Genomic DNA, 25,413 nt, shown 5'->3' on the forward strand with positions numbered 1-25,413 from the left:
ACTATAAACCTTGTAAGCAGTTTGGTCTTTAGCCTGAAAGCCATAAAATGCCACTGACTTGTTTTAGACTGAAATATCACATGATCAGGGTAGTTTTATTTGGTTTTACTTTAAAGATTATACTGATTTCTCTGTAGAAATTGAATTAGAGGGAACCAAGACTGGATATTGAAAGAAGCTACTACAATCATCCAATAGGAAAAATGGCTCTTGAACTAGGTTGGTGGCAACAGAGATGAAAATATATGAATGGATTTGAGAGTAATTTTGGAGGTGAACTTAGACCTTACTGATTGACTAGAAGTTGGCTATACAGTATTAAGTATGATCTAGAGAGATGCATTTCCCAAAAGCTTTTCTGAAGTCACATTTGAAGAATGCAGTAGTTTTCTTTTTTATTCAATGAAGTATTTATCAGCCTTCTAAGATTTTTTCACTTTTTTCTTTCACTGATTATAGTCAATTTACAATATTATATTAGTTTCAGGTGTATAACTCAGTGATTCAAAAATTTTATAGGTTATATTCTGGTTTATAGTTATAAAATATTTGATATATATCCTGTATTGTACAATATATACTTGTAGCTTATTTATTTTATATACAATAGTTTGTACCTGTTAATCCCTATATTTTTCCTCCACCCTTCCCACTGGTAACCACTGGTTTGTTCTCTATATATGTTCATTTATTTCTTTATTGTTACATTCACTAGTTTGTTTTATCTTTCAAATTCCACTTAAAAGTGATAACATACCATGTTCTTCTTTCTCTGTCTGACTTTAGGGTAAAAATTTTTTAAAACAAAGCAAGATTTTTTTCTGGTCTCATGGCATGTGGGATCTTAGTTCCATAACTAAAGATCCAACCTGTGCACCCTGAATCAGAAGCACAAAGTTTTAATCTCTGGACCACTTGGGAAGTCCCCAAAGGATGAACGCAGTAATTGATTCCCTAATTTACTAATTTATTTCTTCAAAATAAGTTACTAATACTTGACTATCAGTTAAAATGCAGTAGAAGTCAAAACATTATTTAAATTTCAGCATATAAAATTGAACAAAAATATATATTTAAATATAAATGCACATATATTCTGGTCTTATTAAAATATAAATGTATTTAATCAAGATATAAGAAATAAATCAAGAAATCAATATGCAAGGATTAAACAAACATGTTGTTGTTTAGTCAGTAAGTCATGTCTGACGCTGTAACACAGGACTGTGGCCTGCCAGGCTCCTCTGTCCACGGGATTTCCCAGGCAAGAACACTGGAGTGGGTTGCCATTATTTAAAAATAAAGAAAATCATCTTTGAAAGAACCAAATACAAATTTGTAAATACACACACCTAAACTACACATTAAATTAAACTACATACTAAATTAAACTACATATGGATGTGAGAGTTGGACTATAAAGAAGGTTGAGTACCAAAGCATTGATGCTTTTGAAATGTGGTATTGGAGAAGTCTCTTGAGAGTGCTTTGGACTACAAGGATATCAAACCAATCCATCCTAAAGGAAATCAACCCTGAATATTCACTGGAAGGACTGATGCGGAAGCTGAAGCTCCAATACTTTGGCCACCTGATGTGAAGAGCCAACTCACTAGAAAAGACCCTGATGCTGGGAAAGATTGAAGGCAGGAGGAGAAGGGGACAACAGAGGATGAGATGGTTGGATGGCATCACCAACTCAATGGAAATGAGTTTGAGCAAGCTCCAGGAGATGGTGAAGGACAGGGAAGCCTGGCATGCTGCAGTCCCTGAGGTTGGTTGCAAAGAGTCAGACACAACCGAGCGACTGAACAACAGCAACAAACTACACATAAACACACACACACACACACACACACCCCTGTTGTAAAGCTGAGAAGAAAGGAGAGCTATCTAAAGCCTCTATTCTGCTTACCACATAGCCCAGTTCTCCATCCTACCATGGAAGTTTCCTTCTCAGCACATGCTTTCACATAGTTGCCTAAAATTGTACACAGGCAATCTTGGCTATTTTCACAAGTACAAGTGTATTTTTTGCATTCCTTTAAAATAAGAAACAAATTTATATTATGAAAATATTCAGAACAGATAAACTGGTATAACAAAACAGTTTATAACCACTCCTCTTCTGGAAAATATTTTGTCCTTGAAACTTTTGGAATTATTTTATGTCTCAAAATATGCAAATTAGAAAATCAAATATTAACTGAGTTTTCCAAGAACTTAGAGAAACTTATTCAAGATTTTCCTCATGTGGGATTATTTTCCACTCCCTCTTTTTTGAGTTGGTATATCTAACAATTGAATAAAGTAATATAATCCAATTTAAACTTAAATGTATGTCTTAATCTACTGAAAATGACTGCTATTTGAACATTTTTAACATCTAATGCTTCCTTCCTTTAGTATTATAAAAATGTTTCTCAAAAAGGGCTGTTAATGTTAGATCTTCACATACCTCATGATATGGTTTAGGGTCCACAATTGAATGGCAAGAAGCAAAAGGACCAGTCAAATCAAGAAGAATTCCACAGTGCCTTTCAGCAAACCGTTCTGAAAGAAAATTAATGCACCCAACACTAGATTAAATATCATAAATTTTTAATTAAAAGAGAAAGTGTAAATTTTTTAAACTATCCTCTGATTTGTGTCTTTATTAAAACAATTGGTTTTTAAAGTGTTATGCTATAATTTGCTATCACTGTATGCAAAAAAGCATGATATAATAAGAAACAAATCTTTATTAGCTTTGGACTTTTATATTAAATCAGTGAACCTTTTTCTGAAGTGCAATTTCTATATAAAATATGAATAAGGGAACCAGATTATTTAGGTAACTTTAGTTTGCAATACATATTTATGTTAAATTATGAAAGGTCGGTACTGTCACCCCAGAAGGTCAAATCAGTGTTTCTGAAGGTCATAAATTGACAATCATTATCAATAATTAAAATACAATAACTTCATTTAGCTGCTTAGTTGATACTAGGTAGATTTATCAATAGTCTTCTGTTAAATTAATTGAAGAGAAAATTCACAAAACAATTCATTAAACATTTAAGTCAAAAATGTTTTGCTCGGTGATTTGCAAATTCTCAAGGATGATGACCATGCCTAGCACAAGCATTGCTAGAATTTTTTTTAACTATTTGCTGATTGACTTTTAAAAGTGACCGTCACCAAAAAGCAATAAAGGACAATGACCGAACCTATTAAAAGGACATTGAGGCCAATTATTCTTAAAATTTGGACAAACTTGCAACCAGGTATCAATGCTTTTATGTAAATATTACTAGCATGTTATTATTGTTTAATTTTCTGTATTTTATGTTATTAAGTTATATTTAAAGCACTGAAAATTGAAATAGTCATATCTCTCAAAAGTATTAACATATAGTCTGCTTAACATAAATTGGCTTGGTTTCTTATGAGATATATATATTTTTTTACCTATTCTCATTTTATTTTCATTGCAACACCCACAAAATAAAATAATGACAAAACCTTGAAATGTGCATTACCATACTGATGTTAATGCATTTATCAACTCATCTTTTAAATCAAAACAAATAAATGAAACTTCAAAAGGAGTCACTTCAGTAGTTTATAAACTGATCAGACATTTGTTTCAAGTAAGCAGATTAATTAAGAAATAACAAATTAGTATTTCATTATAATATATTTTAACTTACCTTCCACTGCATTCCATCATTTATGAAAGAAGCAACATAAAATGAAGCATATGTTAAAATCAATGATACTAGAGGAACAATTAGAGAAAGACTGGGACTCAGAACACTTGGATTATACCTTATTGAGAACACCCTATCTAAATCTCCATTATCACCATCTACATGAATGGGAATAATAACCTCATCCACATCCTTCACCACTCTTTGTAGAAATAAATTGAATTATCAATAATATGTATGAAAGTCCTTGGTAAGCTGAATCATATAAGTGTACAGTTTTTCCACCAAAATCTCTATTTGGAGGTTGGTATAACTAATATACATGATGGCAGTGGTTAGGAGACCTGGATCTAACTACAGCTGTACCGTGAAGTGTCTCAGGAATTTGGGTGAGTGTCGCTATTCAAAGAAATGATCCTTTATACAACTATATAAAATAGAAATAATAATAACAGAAGTGATGAGTGAAGTCTCTTCTAACCCTATAATTTTAAAACTATGGAGAAAACTGTATACGGAGGAAAAGAATGGGTAGAGAAGACAACAGTGTCTCTTCCTCCATCTATTCCCGAATGAGAAGCTTGTTTTCTAAGAGTCATCAGCCAGTCAAATTGTTTCTCCACTGTTCCCTCTAAAACTGAAAAAGTTCACAAACACTAGCTGAAAACCGGATTATCTAGTAGTCTCATATTATTACCAGAATAAGTTTATAAATCCAGTGACAAATATCTAATTACAGAGTTTGAGGTTCAATAAACATTACCTTTTTCTATACTGATGCATGAAGCAGTGCTAGCTTTAGGACAGGGCATCATTTCCCAAGAACTAGCAAATGCCTGAGAGGTCTTTTCTAATATGTTCTGACTTGACATGAAATCATCCTCTGCTCTGTTGTTGTGGGAACCACAGAGCCCTGCAGAAAGCACAGAACAAATGTTAGCATCGTCTCACCTTTGGATTCACATTCAGTTCTTTGCTCAAATCAAATCATGCATGAGCCACATGAGAGTATGTCTTGGTTAGTCTTTATACATATGAGTAAAATTTCATGACACATCAAGTTAATACTGCCATTTATAATTCCAGGAGCACTGAAACACCATTTGAAATGAATATTATTTTCTTCCTGTTTGTTGCTGTAACTTAACCTCCTTGGACAAGGCTTTAGAAAGCATGCCTAAAGTAGAAAGCTTATGACTGCACATTTTCAGTTTCATTGTGAAAAGCTGAATCATGTTAAGAGCTATCTGCCTTTCTTATCTGGACCCTTCTGACCCTTGAATTACATTTTTTTGCCTATGTATAAATAAGTCAAAAATGTTCACTTGTTAAGCAAAAGTAGCTTGCAAAAACTTAGATGGTTTTAAATGAGTAAATGTGGAATTTGCCAAGGTTTCTCTGTTTTGTTTGATATTTGTGACAGTATGTAAAAACTGATTTCTGTAATAGAATACCTCAGTAAAATAGAAAACCTCAGTAAAAGAAAGATTATCTATGAGCAGAAAGACAAGTTGTAGAACAACTTGTATTTGGAAATTGATTTTCAAGAGATTTATAATATTTGCATTTATTCTTCCACAAGTTAGTTTTAGTAACATATTAGCAAACTGATATATAGCATATATTATCAAATCTCACAATAAATCCTTAATTTAAAAACCTTAAGATGTTTAAATTGTTGAAAACCATTAGGAAATAGATTTAGTAATAAATAAAGCTATCTACACTGTATGTTCACTTATTTTACTGCAACATGGAAGGAAAGATTAAGTTAAAATGCTTTACAGTCTAATGTTAATGGAGACAACTGAAAATTACAACAGATGGTTACACTAGTGCTTTGGAAATAAAAACATATCTATGAGGTACCATCTCATGCCAGTCAGAATGGCTGCTATCAAAAAGTCTCCAAACAATAAATTCTGGAGAGGGTGTGGAGAAAAGGGAACCCTCTTACACTGTTGGTGGGAATGCAAACTAGTACAGCCACTATAGAGAACAGTGTGGAGATTCCTTAAAAAACTGGAAATAGAACTGCCATACGACCCAACAATCCCACTGCTGGGCATATACACCAAGGAAACCAGAATTTAAAGAGACACATGTACCCCAGTGTTCATCGCAGCATTGTTTACAATAGCCAGGACATGGAAGCAACCTAGATGTCCATCGGCAGACGAATCGATGAGAAAGCTGTGGTACATATACACAATGGAATATTACTCAGCTATTAAAAAGAACACCTTTGAGTCAGTTCTAATGAGGTGAAGGAAACTGGAGCCTATTATACAGAGTGAAGTAAGTCAGAAAGAAAAACACCAATGCAGTATATTAATGGACATATATGGAATTTAGAAAGGTAATAATGACCCTGTATGCAAGACAGCAAAAGAGACACAGATATAAAGAACAGACGTTTGGACTCTGGGAGAAGGCGAGGGTGGGATGATTTGAGAGATTAGCATTGAAATGTGTATATGACCATATGTGAAATAGACGACCAGTCCAAGTCTGATGCACGAAACTGGGCGCTCAAAGCCAGTGCGCTGGGACAACCCAGAGGGATGGGATGGGGAGGGAGGTGGGACAGGGGTTTGACACGGGGGAACACATGTACACCCGTGGCCAATTCATGTCAATGCATGGCAAAAACCACCACAATATTGTAAAGTAATTAGCCTCCAGTTAAAACAAATAAATTAATGTAAAAAATATCTATAGGACTTACCTACAGTATCTGTGAATTGGTTAGGTGGCACAGAAACATACAATTGCATCACAGGAAAAATTTGAATTTGCATTTTTCCATGAAAGTATGTTTCTGCTTGAAGGTATGAGGAAGATGCATTGAAGATCTGTATTTGGTCTGTTAAAGTAATAATTTATATTAATAGCAATAATTAATATGTTAAACAGTTTTTATTTCTAAAAATGCCTGTATACTGAATATATTTTTAAAAACAGAAACATTTATAACATAGCTAAAAATGGAATCAAGTAATGCATTTTATGTTTACAATATTTTAAATGATATCATTAAACTTACCTGAATAATAATAACCTTGATTTCCAAACTTGTCATTTGTGACTGTTCCATCTCTATTGAACACGTATTTGTCAACTTGAGCAGACTAATATTTAAAGCATATTGTTAGTTCATCTTAATTTTCAATATGAATATATCTAAGTATAATATTAATAAATGAACCTGAGATTTTTCCCATAAAGCTTCACTGTAATAGACTAACTTATAAATGTCTAAAATATTAAACATATTTAAAGCATTTCTTATATCAATTCTTAAAGGAGGATTATAAAGGACTTTTCAGCCCTGATCTGTAGATGAGGAAGCTAAAACCCAAGAAGATAACTTGGATTTCCAAAGGTCAACCCACTTGTAAGTAGCAAAGATCAAGCTAGGTACTCTCCCTCCCTATGTAGGTCATCTCCAGTTAAAGTGGTAGTCCCAAATACATGAAATTCTAAGCAAATATAACTGTCTTCTTAAAAGGGCCATAGATTTTAATAATCTAGTAAGTGTAAAAGATTGACCTGTAATTAGCACCTTAGTTATGTGCCTATGTTAATTTTGATATTCGTAAGGATCCTTAGAACTATACAGGTCTCCCAGAGACTTTATCAATCTCATTTATGGTTTTAATTTCACAGTAAAGTCTCTCTTTTTCAACCTCCAAAATTCTGAATTTGTAGAGTAATTGACTCAAGTTTGCTTTAGGAAGCTGATTACTTACCGAATTCAAGAGGAGTGTAACACTATTTAAGCATGTTCCTGACTGACCACTTGGACATGGACGAAGCTCAACACTAATAGACCAATCTTTATCCTGTTAAAAAATACATTTATTAAATGTTTATTAAAATGTCATTGAATATATGTTATTACTATGTGAGTCATTCATAATACATATTTGCATTTTTAATATGCAAAAGACTTACATTCAATCAGTCTGCTCCGAAACTAGAAACCTAGTTCAAGTTCATGGGACAGTCTAGGACTGGCCAAGAGTTTTACAGATGGTCCAAGTGTTTTGCATAAGATATAGACTATCTAAATAGTCTGTGATCTGTGGATTCTCTCATTAACCTTTTTTTTCTTTAAGCTTTACTTTTTGTCTAGTCTCTACGGGAATTGTGCTGCATTATTGAGCCTCATAGGACTTAAAGGTAACACAGCTTGTTTATTCTCTGGAAAATCCATGATGTCAACTTAAATCCAATGAGAGAAGCATTTAATTTGTAAACCCATAATATAAGTCATGTCAAATATTGACTTCCAGTTCTTATTTCAAGATTTAGGAATCTCTAATCTATATGAAGCAAATATTCTGTATATTTTTATTTATTTCCCTCTCACTTTGCCCATCCCCTAGCTTCATGGATTATAAGAAGAGTATGCAAAAAAGGAAAGGAGATTTGGAAAACTGACTTTTAATAACAGTAACTACATTTTTCAGACACTGGTCCCCATCTCTCACTTCAGGAGTCACAAATTCTACTCATCTTTGTTTCTGACCAGGAAGATTAAGTAAAATTGCTTATTCTCATGCCAGTTAAAGGCACAACCTACAAAATGGAATCTCTCTTTTATTGAAATTTTACTTAAAATTTTAATACTGAAAAGAGTTTAAATGTAAGGATAACCTCTATCATACTGTTATATTATAAAACTAAATAACACATTATGAAAACTAAAAATAAATGTAAAGGAATAATGAAAAAAGAGGAAAATACTTTATGGAGTGTAAAAGATAGTTTCATCTGAGGCACTAGTGAACACATACAAAGAAAAGTAGAAAAAGAAAATCTTTTCCTGATATGTTTAGAAAATTAATAGTAATAAAGATTTTGATTGTTTTTGCTTAGCAAAGAATTTCTAAGGAACACAGGTAATAACGATTGTCAATGTCGACATGTGACACAAAGCAGATACTGAAATATACAACCAATGATAGAATGGCTGTTTGTTATTTTTTAGTAGTAAATAAAGATGAAGATTGTGTTTAAAACTAGTAAGAAAAAATTTGGAGTCTGTATCAGTTTTCTCAAGTGTTGCAGACTATTACATACATGGATGGCCAAAAAGTGACAGTTTCCAGGATGGTTGTATTTAACGCCATCAAAGGTGGTAATCAAACTTCCTTCTATCTTACATCTCCCAGGACATAATGTTTTAGTGCAAGACCACTTTGCTTCTTGGCATGTGCTGTTAAAATGTAATGGTTATGAAAAGGTCATCAATTACATTTTCTTTATAATAAATAATAACAACATGAAAAAAATCACCACTTAAACATCTCGTTAAGTTTTATTATACCATCATCATTCCCCTCCCAACATCTCAGCCTTGATAAAATGTCTTTCAGACAATGGTATCCTAGTAATTTGTTTTGTACTATTTTTTAGTCTCTCAGTCATGTTTGACTCTTTGTGACCCCACAGACTGTAGCCTGCCAGGCTCCTCTATCCACGGGATTTTACCAGGCAAGATTATTGGAGTGGGTTGCTGTTTCCTCCTTCAGGAGACCTTTGTAACCCAAGGATTGAATCCATGTCTCCACACCTCCTGCATTGCAGGCGATTCTTTACCGCTGAGTCACCAGGGAAGTTCTAATTCCATTGAACAAAATAACTTCTGCCTGCTCTGCCCGGTATAATATGGTCTCCCACATTGCAGACAGATTCTCTACCATCTGAGCTACCAGGGAAGTCATAAAGAGACATATAGCTGTTGATTACATGAAATGTGGCTTGTCAGGCCAGAATGAGATCTTCTGTAAATGTAAAATACACATAGACTTGTAAGAACTAATACTGAAAAAGATGGTAAATCCTCTCAACATTTCATAATAATTTTATGCTGAAATGATAATATTAATATTTTGCATATGTAAAGTTGTGTTGTTTAGTTGCTAAGTCATGTCTGACTCTCTTGCAACCTCGTGGGCTGTATCCCACCAGGCTCATCTGTCCATAGGATTTCCCAGGCTGGATTGTAGTTTCCTTCTCCAGGGACTCTTCCTGACCCAGGGATCAAACCTGAGTCTCTTACATTGGCAGATGGGTTCTTTATAACTGAGCCACAAGGGAAGCCCATATGTAAAGCACATGACTATGATTAATTCCACTTGTTTGTTTCTTTGTGCTTTTTAAAAATAATCAACTGAAAATGTTAAATTATATATGCAGATCATATTTGTGATTCACATTATATTTCTCTTGAACAGCATAGCTATATACATTCAATAAATTATAGCTCTTGTTTTCCATAATATATTATTAATACATCATTATTCCCATAATTATTAATATTATTAATATAAAATATTTGTAATATTTATTATAAATTATATAATTATATATTATATAGTATCATATTATAGATCATATAAATAAATATTAAAATATTTATAATATAAAATAATTAATAATATATTAGTATATTATTAATATATACATAATACATTGCCTATTTGCTGAGAAAATATTACAATAAAAATGATACATTAATTTTCATTGAGTCAAATTATTTCCCCACAAGGACAAAGTACATTTCTAGAAAGTCCCTTGAATTCCTGCAGATATTTTGAGTTCCAGAGAAAAGTCATAATGAGGGATAGGGAAAGCTCTCTGGTCAGCATTTTGTCCTGAACTTAAAAGTAAGAATCAAGTTATTCAACTAAAAGAGAAATAATCTACACTATCTCTGACACATTAAAATCCACTCTCAATCAAATATAGCTTCACCTATGTAACCTCATATAAAAATTATTTGAAAAGGGTTGTTTGTAATTGTATGTTTTAAAAATATTCTTGAAAATTAGCATAATTATTGTTTCATTATTATAACTATAATTTTGTAGTATTCTTCCTCTGTTTTGCAACCACCAATTGGTTTACTATTCAAAACATTATTTCAGCTCCTTAAAAACATTATCTTTTAAAGATACACAGAAATCTAATATATTTACATGAAACACACAAATATTCCTCAAAAAATGAAAGAACATAAACACAGAAAATGCCAAGAGGTTGAATTTTGTTTCTGAAAAGTGTAAGTGTGGATTTAGGGAATTATTTCAAGTTATGCTAGAATATTAGTATTATTTCACTATCAATAAAATATAGACAAAAGGCACACACATACCACAGAGAACCACAAGAACCTTCGCGGACTTCTCCTGACTGATATACCTTTCCACCAGATTCACAGGGACAGTCAGACTTCAACACACATCTCCCTTTCTCTCCAATATCATCCAATAGATAACCTAGAGTACATTATATAAGATTAATCTCCAATACTATACAAACATCAGTAAATTCTCAAGCAGTGTATTGAGAAATCACTTTTGAGGTTGTTCTTTCAAGTGTAGACATACACTTAAAATGATAATTTCTATTTAAGAAATTTGAAAACTGGCAAGGGTATAGTTAACTTTCAGAGCCACACAGTAGTCCTATTGGGCCCAGCATAGGACTAGGAGATCATCTGTGTAGTATTATAGAGATAGAAATGCACATTAACTTTAAAAGTATCTCTATCCCTCCCTTCCTGTATGTTAGAAGGATAGATTATGAATAGGTGATAATTTATTCAATAAATATCTTGTTAGAAACAAGATCTCATTTTCAAATGTTTGTAACTTCATTTTCAAATGTTTTACCTTCTGGGCAGGTGCAACCACTCACACATTCAATGTCTTGAAAAGGAGCCACATTAGAACAAGTTGCAGGATTTGAGGGACCACATTCTTTGTAGATATGTCTTTCTGGGCAAATAGGTTTTTCTGGAGAAATATAGAAATATGCATACATAGAAATCAGAGGAAAATAAATGTGATAAATATATAACATTCTAATGAGGATCTTTTAGAGTAGGCATCTAAATTTCAAGATATGGGTCAATTTTTAAAGATACTCAGTAACTAAATTATGCCAATTTTCCATGCATTACTTTATGATACAATATTTAATTTGAAGAAAATGTACATTACATAGTATCATTTTACCTTACTTTGACATTGATATTCTATTTATGTTTTAACTTAAAATATTGAACTAAGTATAAATGAAAAGTATATTCAGATTTATATGAAACTCATTTAGATTTTCTAATTTTCTGAAAGAAAATACTTACCAGTCAACATACTTTTGATAACTTTCTACTTATTTTTATGGAGATTTTACAGAGTTTCACAAAACTATTTTTCCCAGTGACTTTTACTAATTATAAAGCCTATAAAGTCCCCAATTATATCTTAACACAAAGCACTTATGACAAGTCACTCCACAAAAGGGACCTCAATTTCTTCACAAGTACATGTCAGAGACAAGACCTTTCTTTCACCCATGAGGTTCCTTCCAGGAGTTACAGGTATTTGAGAAAATTACTTTGAGACACAGCTCAACTTTCAATGTTATAGAATCTTCTTGATTTGGAGTCTACAATACATTCAAAACCTACCACAAACCACATCAGGATCATTTCTCCAGGATTCAAAGATGCCAGGACCATCCGAGGCGCAGAGGCGGGACAATTCTGAGAAAGTGTCACATGTGGATGTTTTGTCTCTACTTTGGCAATACTCATCAATGCAGATCATTTTGTAGTCACTGGATAAAGTGCTAACCTTTCCACATTTCTCAAAATAGGTTCCAATAATTTTGTTACAGTACTGCAAGATAAAGCATGAAATGTTATTAAAACAACAGAAAAATGAGGAATCAAAGGAGTATTTAGGGAAAGGTAAGTTCAGAGCGGGGCGTTTGTACAATATTCTATAGCTTCGACAGGGGAAGTTTTTGAACACTGATTGAAACGGGGAGTTTTGAATTATGACAGTTCCTATAGTGACTGCTAACTGAAAACTTCACCTCTGATAATGTGTAGTGACTTCAAAAATTGTACCTAATTTCATCCAAAATTTCTCTAAAGGTGACATGAAGTTCAGAACTCAAGAAAATGGAAAATATGAGAAAAGAAAAGATTGTCCATGCCAGAGACTGGGATAGTGGATGACTGAAACCACAACAGACAGAAGGGTATTAACCCTTTAGCTGTCAGTCTGCTTATATAATATTTGATGAGCAAACAAATAAAATAGATTAATGCTGGGCTTTCTTGGTGGGGATCATGTAAGCTGCTCTGGAAACAGCATATTTGTTCTCATGTTGGTTAAGTAAATAAAGACATTACTGTCAAGCAAAGAAGTTTTTAAAAATTTTTTTAAATTTTAACATGCTTTAATCAACATGTAGCTGTTTTCTATTTTAATTATGTTTGTTTTCAGAGAAATACAAAAGCTACTAGCAAAGCAGATACACAATTTCCACCAAGTAACCCCCAGGACAACTGATAGCATTCTCCAAAGTGATGTATAAAATTAAAAGAAATGAAATCTCAAAGACTTTTTTTTTAATCAATGAACTTTGGTTGGCTAAAAAGTTTGTTTGAGTTTTTCTGTAAGGTGTTACAGAAAAATCCAAATGGGCTTTTTGGCAAACTCAGTATTATTCTTTGTGTATCTTTCTCACTAGGTAACAGGCTCCTTTAGAGCAAAAACTAGAACTTTGTGATCTCTAGGCTTAACACAATGCCTCATACATAGTCTTTAATATAACTTTATATACTTATTCAGCTAACACATTTGAGCAACCAGGAGTAAGCTCTCACACACTGCGTAACTACCACAACATTAAAACATAATATTACTACAGAGCTCATAATCTCATAAGAAACGTGTAAGAAAAGCATGAGGCATTTTTATAGATCATAAATTCTAATGACTGGCATAGGGTAAAAGAGAAAAGAGAAAGTAATTCTAACTGCAAAGATCAAGGAGCACTTCACAAGTAAGATAGCAGATGATCTTATACAACATTATGGTTTAATTTGTTTTGATAGAAGTTGACAAGATGTTATAAATACAACATCCGTTGTCAATAAAACATGTTTCTTCTACCTATACAATTCATACATATCTTGATCTAGAGAATTTTACTCTAGATTGAAATAAGTATATGTGAAAATTCCTTCAGTCATCAAATGAATGCAATCTACCAAAATCAACATTCAGAGAATCATGGTAAGTGCAGAAAATTCAAAGCAAATGATGAATATTTTCAAGTGGTGTAGTCAAAAAATGATCTGTAACTTTTTCAAAAAGAAGATAAAGTATACTGGAGGTGACAATTCAGACTGGCTGTCTGAAACAAAAGTAGGTAGAGAGAGCAGAAAAGTAGTTCTTAGGAACACACTACAGAATTTCTAAACTGTAAAAGTCAAGCTAGTCCCCACTGAGATAATTATGGAGAGGTGAAGCATGTCAGTTTACAGGCCAACTAAAACACTGTTCAAAGAATATTAGAATTATTATACTAATATATAGTAAGTATCATAATGTTTTAGGGAAAAAGTACTTATTTAAGCATCTACAGCTAGACTATAAAGCTGAGAAACAGATCATATGGACATTGGAGAAGAAGCAGTTGCAGAATTCTAAAAATAAGGTCTTTGTGTTAAGAAGAGAATGTTGGCTATTTAAACTGAAACCAAAGGGACTATTGCTGAAGTCTGCTATTAGATGAAATATGAATTTATTACCTGTACTCCATCTTCACAAACTTCATAGCTTTTACTAACAGCTTTGGAACAATCACCAGGAATTTTACTATCGGCAATGTGCTCACTGATATCATCTCCTTAAAAAGAAAGCAATGTTAACTTCAAGATATTAATTATATATGTGCATTGTTTTCAAGATAAATATAGACTTGACAATATAAACATATATTTTAACAATTAATCATTCTTTATCCAAAGGCAAATTGTTAGCTTTAGATTTATCCAAAATCAAATATTTGTAATTTCCTTTTGGGAGGGAATTTTCTTACATAAATGCATTGAAATCCTACCTGGAGTGCTGTTGAAGTTACCACAAAGACCACAAGTTGGATACTGCTTGTGAAGAGTGAGCTTTAAAAAAATTACATGTATGTTTATAAAATATTGAAAATATCTCAAGACAAAATTTAAGCAAATGGAAAGACAGAGCCTCTTCATGTTCAATTTTACCTAAGCTGGTTACTTAGTAATATATCACAGAGTCTTTTCTAAATGATCTGAATTTAGAATTTGCAAAGATCTGACTTCACCTCTTACTGACTATGTCTTTGCTTAGATTATTTAACTTTTATTATCCTGAATTTCCTGAGTCCCATTATCTGTAAAATAAGATTACTAATATTATGTACTTCAAGATATTTTCGATATTAGATTATGCTTAGACCAGTCCTTGATACATAAAGATTTCTCAGTAAACCTTATCTCTTATTTTCCTTGTATTATATTATTTTTATAACTGAAAGTAAAGAACAAAATGAACAGGACTATAAGAAAATCATAGGTGGACTTACTGAGAGTTTGTTGTTTTTGTCCCACATTAAAGACAGGATTCCTCTACGACTATTCAGAACATTATGTTCTCCATATTTTTTTATGTGAATCAACTTATTGTTATATGGTATCTGCACACTGAAAAGTATAAAATACAGTTACATACAAAAGATAACAGTATTATTGCATCAAAAGTTTTCTGATAATTCATGTTTCTATATTTAGTATCATAAATAATACTGCTGGTAAACATTAAAGGTTTTTCTAGTCATTTCAGAAGGGACACAATGACTTTTTTCTGATTTTGGAAAGACTTTTAAGAAACAATGAATAAATCTTTGGGGCTCTGGAGAAATGAACAAGAAGAAACTGGTTCGTTATAAGAATAAAATGATTAAATAATTTGAAATGTTCATAAGTAGCCTATCATATCTCATTTTCTTATCCTGAAAAGCATTCAAATACGTCATCCCTTCCAAACATAAATTGCTACTTCTAAAAATAACGGCCTAAGTTTCAGTGTATTGTGAAACCTCAAATTTTTATTTAGCATTAAACATACAAATGAAAGTTGAAATATTCTATTAATAGTTTCGTTGAATATGTGTGTTGCCCCAAATCTAGACTCAAAACAGTCAAACAGAACTACTCTTTTTTCTACCACCTTGTTTTAGGAATAAATCCCATGTACAGCAAAGTCTTACATATGTAACAAGATTTTTTTCTAAATGTCAATATGAGCACCAAAATAGGAAAAGAGTAGTATATCTTCACCAATCAACCTTTTTTCCCCCTTTTTTGCTCAGGTTACTTCAAAATATTCTACATACTTTATTCAAAACACTATGACATTTACCTTTCACCATTAACTAAAAGTATATCACCAAAGATAGAGACATCATTGTTGTCAATTATAACTGTTATTTTTTCAATCTCACTGTCATTGTTTCGTTTGATCTCAATATTGAAATCTCCTCCCGATTCAACACAGTGACGGCAGAAAGTATATGTGCATGAAGACTCAAAGGAAAAAACACGACCGTTGAAAGCTTTATATGCTCCTTTGCCCCAAGTAGAAGCTTCACCTACAAAATATTTAGGGTAAAATATTCATTATTATTTAGAACAATTACTGTAGCTTAGTTTTTATTTTTTAAGTGTTTATGTAGCAAGAAAAATATTCACTGAAAGGTACCAGTCTCACATGCATCTTAAATCTTTAATTTTCTTTCCTACATACTGCAAAATGTGTTAAAAGTAATACCTGAATTCTTGGAAATACCCAAAGGTGGCTATTCCTGCTAAAACAAAAGAAGAAAAGCATCTTGTTTCCCCGCAGGAAAGGGAAACTGTCTCTACTGTGGGAGAGGATATATGGAGGGAAGCTAGCTCTGTTTGCTTCTTTGTTTCACTTTTCATAGAGATAATCTTTCTAATGTTGTCTGAGTGGGTTACCATTAATATTGGATGTATCACAACTAAAAAATAAACTTTAAAAATTAATTAAAATGTGAAAAAAATATTAAATAAGTGTAAATAAGTATATTCTTTCTATACATATATATGTGTATGTGTATATATATATATATATATGTGTGTGTGTGTGTGTGTGTATGTTTATCTGTATGTATGGTGTATCTAAGTGTATAAAACAGATAGATGACGGGAAAATTTTTTAAACTGGTTTCAAATTTTCTTTACTTTGAAACCTCATTACGTACTGGCTGATGGGCATATAAATACATATATACAAATTAGAAATAAATCTATTACTTACCAATAATTGCGTTTGTTTCTGAGTATTTCGGCGTTGCTTCTGGAATATGGGATCCTTTTTCTATTCAACAAAATGAACAGATTACTTAAATTTCTAATATGAATTGGCTTTAAATATATAGGATATTTGGTCTTCTATGTAGGAATTTAAAAATTGGTTTTGAAGACCATCCAATGGGTTTTTTATCCTAAATATATAATTTCATTTTGTGATGCTATGATTTGCCAAAGTCATATGAATGAGTATCTCTGAAGCCGATATTTTTTATTTAGCAATCAGCTACAGTATGTTCAGACATCATTAACAGTTTATTCATTTTGGGTCATGAACAGTTAATAACATATGCTGCATTCCTTACAGAATTATTTTTTAGACTTCAAAAGTAGAACTTGGTGGCCTATTTTTATTGGAAGATACTACCCAAACAGGTCCAAGATAGATTTATTAAACCAATCTACTGTCTAATACTAGTAGCTCAATTATCCATATATTAAAAAATCAATTATCCTGATCAAAGGGAAAAATTCATAACCTTGAAACTTGGTTTCCCATAATCCTTTATTTCCAATGCACTGACTCTTTTATATGTGACCAAGTAAACACATGAAATCTTAGAGCAAAGTCTAAAAGCAAGCAACATAATGCAGCAACAATTTTAAAAAGGGAATACTTTGATAGAACTTTTAAATATTTTTCACAATACCACTTATTGTATATCTTGAGGCCACTTCTCTTTATTACAGGCTGTCTTACCGAAGTTAGGCGAAAATAGATTGAATTCTGAATTTATTTATAAAATCAACCTTTAAATACTATATCTAAAATGATAAATGGGAGGTTGTATTGTTTTATTTAGGATCTGTTAAGATACATTTGAATGTTTCTTATTCAAAACTTGTTTCAAATATCCAATTGGTCATCTGAATTATGGTATTCAAAGAGAATAAGCACTTAGAAGTTCAATATTGCATGAGAAACATATAATAATATCAAGTTCCAGCAAATCAATAATCAAGAGAACATCTTATAAATACATTTTAAAAACTGAACATTAAAAATCAAACTACCTGGAGTGCTGAGTGATCCAGACGTACTGTAGTCAGATGAACTTGTGGTACCTAATTAATACAAAATGATTAGGCCATTTCTGTTTTTAATTTTATTTGGTAAAAATATGAAAAGTATATTTTAAAATCTGATATATATATATATATATATATATATATATATATATCAAAGATCTAAATTCATCAATGGTGATGATAGCAGACTTAGAACCACATGATGCTATATAAGAAAAATTTTTTATCAACTCAACAACCTGCTGGAGTAACAAAATTATAAGCCTCACTACTAAATGAACTGATACCCAATCAATTTATTCCAGATCAATTGCTTAAAGTTTGTTCAGGGAAAGAGAAAAGGGTTGTATAGACAGAGTTCCAGGTCTGCTTTTCCAGTTTCAACCAAACTTACTCTCACTATGAATTCTAGGTACTGTTTCAGAACGTCAAGTGCATAAAGGATTCCGCATTCATAGAAACTGGAAATATTAAAATTATTAATCTAGATGAACTGAGATGTTCAATCTCAAGATGTCTAATGTCAAGTGATCCAGAATCTGCCATTTCAAAAGCACTAGATTTACTAGCAGCAGATATGCTACTGGGGAGACTATTAATTAATAAAAGTCTATCACCTAATTTGGAAAATTGAAAGCAGTTGAAAACTGACATCCAAATAGCAGAAAAATCTCAAATGGGCAACCACTCCACAATAGAAAGATAAGAGATAATAACCTCTTAGTACATTTCTCAGGAACAAAACCTAATAAATTTGAATACCTAGACCAATAACAGCAGGTCTGGGGTTCAGAATTTCAGTGTCTTTCTAACCATTTGTATCAACTGTACTTAAGCAAAATCAGTGACAATAAATAATGAAAGATTTCAAATATCTGAGTTTCACTGAAGTTTTGACCCCAAAATGTGTGTCCAAAGATTAAGAACAACCCAAAATAAAATTATTATTTCTGTATGACCAAATTCATTAATAGTCAGCTCTGAGGCCAACCATTACTACACCACACTTTATTTTTTGCTAATTATATTTCATTTTTTTAAAAGGTATTAATCCTAAATTTGAGTTCTAAGTATGAATTGTATTTTTCAGATACTCACTGCTAACTTCATCAAAATAGTTCCCATAGCACATTAAGTGTTACTTTAACAATGTGCAACACAAATTTCAATACTATTTAATCTCATGCTTCCATTAAGTGGAAATAATAAGTTTTATGAGATTTTAAAAAAGGATGGATCTTATTTACTCTTCTCAGGAATGGACCTGTTAAAAAATACTTTAGCCATCAAGGCCAGATACAAAATACAAAGTTCAAGCCCAACAAATCAACTGCCATTCTTCCACTTACGCAACTCCAAATCAATTTCACATAAAGACAACAAAAACTATCCCGCACCAATATATTCACAACCACAAAACTAGTTCCACATTCTACACCAACATATTAATTTCATCTGATATCATCTAAAGATATTTCATCATTTTAGCACTTTCCATTGCTTTTTATATTTTATTAAGAAAAGTTATGACTTTCACTATTTTTTTATAATTTATGTTAGAATTCTGACTTTTTAATTAACAGAAATAAACCTCAATTCTCAAATCAGGGGAACCAAATCCAATATCATCTTTTCCAACATCACAGGTACCTGTACCACTAACGCCAGTTTCATCAGATATGTTTGGTCCAGAGGTACCAACACCAAGTCCAGCTGCACCCTTGTTTCCTTCACCACTTCCAGAATTAGAAGACCAAACGTTTCCTCCTAATGGAAAATCAAGATGTGATTAAAGAAATAAAGAAGGAAGCAATTAATTTGGATTTCTTGGGAGCAGAATCCAGGTTAAGATATCTGAGCCAATGACTTCAGATCCAGGACTCAAGTATTCAGCCCCAGCAGATCCACCACTACTCTTTCCATTCCCACCAATTTACTGACTCCAAATCCCTACTGGTCAGATGACTCCAAACCAAATCCTGAATCTTCAGAAATGCCACTAAAATATTCAGCCCCAATGCTTGCATTCTTTCCAAATAGAAAATGATGGTCAAGAGAATTATTTCAAAGCATATCGTGATTTAGAAGTCTATGCAAAGACCATCAAAACCCATAGCACTAGAACTAGAGCCCAAAGAACCACCTACTCCATTTCTATCCGTCTATACCACTACGATCACTGTCACCAAATCAATCTGAACCAGAATCTCCAAAACCTTGAGTTTAGCCCTTCTTTTCTCCATTTATAAAGCTAGAAGTCCTTCCCTCTAGTGGAAAAATTAAAATGTTATTTTTAAAAATAATGAAAATTTGAAATGCATTTCAATTTTACTGAAAGAATCCAGGTTAGCAGAATGCCTGAGTCATGGGCATTGGTCCTGAGATTCATGGATCCAGGCCCAGCGGACATTTCCACCCCATTCTATCAATCTGCTGCCTCCAAATTCCTTTTCACCAAAAGGTCAAGCATCAATCCTAAATTTCCAAAATTATCACTGCTTGTTAATCCCTACTTCTTACACCAGTACTCCTACCAGAATATCAAAACTTTGTCACCAGAATATATTTAATAAATGTTATGGGTCAGAAACTTTTTTTCCAAAACTCTTTATTTCAAGTCCAAAATAAAAAGATTCAGGCTTTCGAGCTAGCAGAAAAATCAAAATATTATTAAACAAAATAATAACTATTTAGAACTCAACTGGATTTCTCAGGAAGGAGGCTGAGAGGATACCTGAACTACTGGCATCAGAGCCAAAGCCTTTGCGTTCGTCCTCAACAGATGCATTGCCACTCAAGCCATCCCCTCCAAGTTCACTGATTTCCAATCCCTGTTGACCAGAAGACCCTAAAGTGGATTCCAGATTTTCAGAGCTATCACCAACATAGGTACTAGCACTTCTCAAACTGGTGTCACCTGCAGAATATAAAATGGTTGTCACAGAGTTTATAGAGAATATTTTATGATTCAGAAATGTATACGTGCAAAAATGAGATATCAATACCTAGATCACTGGAAGTGGATCCTTCAGATCTAACCACTCGATTTCCTTCAGCTGTTTTGCTACTAAAGTCACTGTCACCAAATGAACTTGAACCGGAAGCTCCAAAACCAAATGCATCATTGACCCTTCCAGCTCCAACTTCCCAACCAAAAGACTCTGTTTCAATTGATGAAAAAACAAATCAAGATGTTATTAAAATTTAATCTTTAATGATTAATTTGTTTTAAGGTATTATTTAAATGAAAGTGTTTCTGTGTTTCCACCACTTAATTTAATTAACTTAAAATTTTCCAGAATAAGTCTTGATTGGAATACCTGAGCTACTAGCATCAGATCCAAGATCTTTAAATCCAGCCCCAACAGATGCACTGCCACTCAAGCTATCCCTTTCAAGTTCATCGATTTTCAATCCCTGCTGACCAGAAGACCCTAAACCAGGTTCCAAATTTCCAGAGCTATCACCAACAAAGGTATCACCACTTCTCAAACTGGTGTCACCTGTGGAATACAAAATGATTGTCATAGAGCATACTGAAAACATTCCGTGATTCAGAAACTTGGCATGCACAAAGATGATATATCAATACCTAGATCACTGGAAATGGATCTTCCAGACCTAGCCACTTGATCACCTTCAACTGTTTTGCTACTAAAGCTGCTGTCACCAAATGAACTCGAACCAGGTGGTCCAAAAGCAGATGCAGCATTGTCTCTTCCAGCTCCAACTTCCCAACCAAAAGACCCTGTTCCAACTGATGAAAAAATCAAAATGTTATGAAAATTTAATCTTTGTTAATTAAGTTGTGAAATGTTATTTAAAGAAAAGTGTTTCCACTACTGAATTGAATTAACCTAAAATTTTCCAGAATGAGTCTTTATTGGTATACCTGAGCTAATGACAACAGACCCAAAGCCTTTAATCCAGCCCCAATAGATGTACTGTCACTCAGACTACCCCCCCAAGTTCATTGATTCCAAAACCCTGTTGACCTAAACTGGAATCCAAATTTCCAGAGTTATCACCAACAGAGGTATTCAAAAGCATTTTAACCAATTAATTAATTTAATTAATTTAAAATTTTTCTGGAAAGAGTCTCAGTTGGAATACCTAAGTCACAGGCATCCAAAATCTATGGATTTACCCCCAGCAGATCCCCTACTGCTAATATCACTCCAGTCAGCTCTGATTTCCAATTCCTTTTGACCAGATGTCCCCAAACCAAATGCTAAATTTCCAGAGGCATGGCTACTAAATTTAGCCCCTCTTCCTATGCTAGTGCTGTCTGCTGAAGTTAAAAAAAGAGACTGTCACCAGGGAATATTTAAATACAACTTATGAATCAATACTTTTTATGCACAAAACCTAAATAGTAATATTTAGATCACCAGAACTTGATTTTCCAATGCTCCTTATTTTTTTTCAAGACCACTGACACCTACTCCACATGAACCAGAATCATCAAGACTAAATCCAATTTAACCCTCTTTTTTACCATCAAGTCCAAAATCAAAAGGCAAATGGAAACCTAAATGGAAACTTAAACTGTTATCAAGAACAATAAACAAAGGATGTAAATCATTTATGTTTTTTCTTAATAGAGTCTGAATCAGAATTCATAAGTTACTAAAGAGAGAGCCAAAGCCCATGGATTTATGAACAAACTTCTTGCCATTCATTCTATTTCCATCAATTTCCACATCTTTTAAGATAAATTGCTCTGACACAAAAAATACCTCTATTTACCATACTTTAATGAACCTCAGTTATGTCACTGACTTTAATTTCCAAATATAAATTGCTATTTATCTACAACTTTTGATTATTGAAAATATAAAACAATATTGAAGACCATTTTGAAATAAAAATTACTGTAACAAAATTTAACACTTTTGTTTTGCTTATCACCTCCTAATTCTTGACCATAGATATACACATTTGACAGTTTCAAACATTCTTACATTTCTTTTCAGGACAATCAGTTCAAATATGAGTAATAGAACTTAAGAATTCCAAAAATCATACAGAAACATGAGACCAAAAAGTTTTTGTTTCTTATGACAAAACTTGGAAACAAGAGAGTTTAAATGGCTTTCCCAAAGTCCACAAAAGGTTCATAGGAAAGACTATATAGAAACTGAATTTCTTCATTCCAGGTCCAAGCCCCTTCATAAAAGCATTCATTCCACTTGCCTCTTCACTAAAATGTTTAAGTTGATTTCTGTTGATGAAAGCACAGATCCTTTAAGAATCAAACATAGTTTACAAATCTCTCCCATGAATTCCTCTGACACTAAATCTGATTTGGTCAAAAATAACCATCAATTCCTGCTTTGCTAATTGACTGGTTTTTCTGTCGAAAGAAGAAACTAAGAAACAACCTAGAATATCTGTTTCACTTGCAGCAAAATTAGAGCCAGCTAATCCATTTACTGAATTCACACAAAATCCATTTTGGCCAGATGCACCCCAACAAATTCTATTTTTATTTGAAGCAGTGCCACCAAATTCTGTACCTCCAGAGACACTGTTTGCAAGACTATATGCTAAACTGGTTTTCTTTACCATACAAAAATAATCATTACAGAGAAAAATTGCATTCATTCATATTGTAAAATAAATTAGTCTATACTCACTGCTTGAACTAGGCCTTCATTATAGTTTTGAATGTATCATCCCTTCCCCTCCACATATCTTTCCATATATAATTCCACACAGTATAATCAGAGGTGGGCATGGCAGCCAATTTACATGAGGTTTGAGAGAATTCCATTAGAAAAGTGATGAACTGGGTTCAGAGTTCATTTAAGATAAAGTTTCAATGTGTTCTATAGAACCTGAGCAAACAATTCACACCTCGGTGTTGTAAACAAGAGCAAATTTTTCTGTGTTGACTTATTAGTCATATTGAGTTTGTCAATCCCAAAACAGATGACTGGACAGACAGGAAATGTTTGTGTCTTCCCTTTGGATATTTCAACCACAACCCCACACCTAAAACTGCTGCTCCCTTTTCAATTATCACCACCCGGACTCAAATATTAAATTTTTAACCTAAAATATTGAAGTTATTTTCTTCACTGGATCTCTTTCTTTGTGTCTTTTGCAGAGATACAAACTATAGAAACTTTAGGGGCCAGGTAAGTAAAATAAAAGTTCGAATCAGCCAAAAGGAAGAAGTGTATTAAATCAGAAAAGAGGGGGAGGAGCCAAGATGGCGGAGGAGTAGGACGGGGAGACCACTTTCTCTCCTACAAATTCATCAAAATAACTGAAGCAGAGCAAACTTCGCAAAACGGCTTCTGATCGCTACCTGAGGTCGTCGGGCGCCCAGAAAAGCAGCCCATTGTCCTCGAAAGGAGGTAGGACAAAATATAAAAGATAAAAAGTGAGACAAAAGAGCTAAGGATGGAGACCCGTCCTGGGAAGGGAGTCTTAGGCGGCATTGCTTGGGGTAGGGTCCGGGCCTGAGTGCCCTGAGGACAATCGGAGGGAGCTTCTGTGAGTTGCCAACTTGAACTGTGGGAGGCCAAAAGAGAGAGAGAAAATTAACCGGCCCGAACACACTACCGGCTGTTCGCAGAACAAAGAGACCGAGAAAGTCCAGAGAAGAGCTCGCAGGCTGCGGACCGGCCCAGCCCCGCCGGAGGCAGGAGGCAGGGGGGAGGGGAAGGTCACGGCGAGACACAGGGCGCAGGCACCCGACTGGCGCGGGCGGGGACTGGGGCTGGGGACGCAGAGGGCGGAAGGCGCGCGCACCCGACTGGCGCCAGCGGAAACTGAGACTGGGTCCGCGGAAGGGAGTGGGTGCGCCACACCTGGGGAGAGTGCGCCCACCAAGCCCCTGGCTGCCTGGACCGCTCTGACGGAAAGGCACAGAGAGCAGGCGCAGCTTTTCGCTCCGCGCTTTTGTGGAACACCCGAGGGCTGGAACCTCGCGCAGCGCGGGCCGCACTCCATATAGAAGAGCCGGGAGCCTGAGCAGCGCAGACGGAGAAAGCAGCGTCAGCCCCTCCCGGCAGCGCCAGTCCGTCCCCGCGGCGCAAGCCCGCCCTCACAGCGCCAGCCCCTCCCCGCAGCGCCAGCCCCTCCCTGCCCCGCAGAGCGACGGAACTAGCTACCTGAATAAGAGTACACCTCTGCCCGCCTGTGTCAGGGCGGAAATGAGGCTCTGAAGAGACCGGCAAACAGAAGCCAAATAAACAAAGGGAACCGCTTCAGAAAGGACTGGTGCAACAGATTAAAATCCCTGTAGAAAACACCGACTACACCGGAAGGGGCCTGTAGATATCGAGAAGTGTAAGCTGGACCGAGGAGCTATCTGAAACTGAGCCGAACCCACACTGACCGCAACAGCTCCAGAGAAATTCCTAGATATATTTTTACTTTTTTTTTCTTTTTTTTTCTTTTTCTTTTTTTTTCTTTTTCTTTTTTTTTCTTTTT

General features: G+C 33.9%; 1 protein-coding gene across 1 annotated transcript in view; it reads right to left on the reverse strand.

Moving 5' to 3' along the window:
* The window catches only part of MUC19 (mucin 19, oligomeric), an 83,706-nt gene extending 59,389 nt beyond the window's left edge, over positions 1–24,317 (reverse strand). The window contains 22 exon segments of the mRNA XM_043879082.1: positions 1,916–2,042; positions 2,459–2,553; positions 4,456–4,605; positions 6,421–6,558; positions 6,739–6,823; positions 7,445–7,537; positions 8,781–8,916; positions 10,858–10,981; positions 11,378–11,500; positions 12,178–12,388; positions 14,317–14,414; positions 14,628–14,688; positions 15,129–15,246; positions 15,965–16,193; positions 16,886–16,945; positions 17,953–18,003; positions 19,687–19,736; positions 19,824–19,899; positions 19,902–19,987; positions 20,665–20,884; positions 21,560–21,759; positions 24,268–24,317. Of these exon segments, the coding sequence (XP_043735017.1) occupies positions 1,916–2,042; positions 2,459–2,553; positions 4,456–4,605; positions 6,421–6,558; positions 6,739–6,823; positions 7,445–7,537; positions 8,781–8,916; positions 10,858–10,981; positions 11,378–11,500; positions 12,178–12,388; positions 14,317–14,414; positions 14,628–14,688; positions 15,129–15,246; positions 15,965–16,193; positions 16,886–16,945; positions 17,953–18,003; positions 19,687–19,736; positions 19,824–19,899; positions 19,902–19,987; positions 20,665–20,884; positions 21,560–21,759; positions 24,268–24,317 (2,581 nt within the window).
* Between the last annotated feature and the right edge of the window lie 1,096 nt (positions 24,318–25,413).

The sequence above is a fragment of the Cervus elaphus genome, chromosome 3, assembly GCF_910594005.1.
Source record: "Cervus elaphus chromosome 3, mCerEla1.1, whole genome shotgun sequence".
In the NCBI taxonomy this organism is placed as follows: Eukaryota; Metazoa; Chordata; class Mammalia; order Artiodactyla; family Cervidae; genus Cervus; species Cervus elaphus.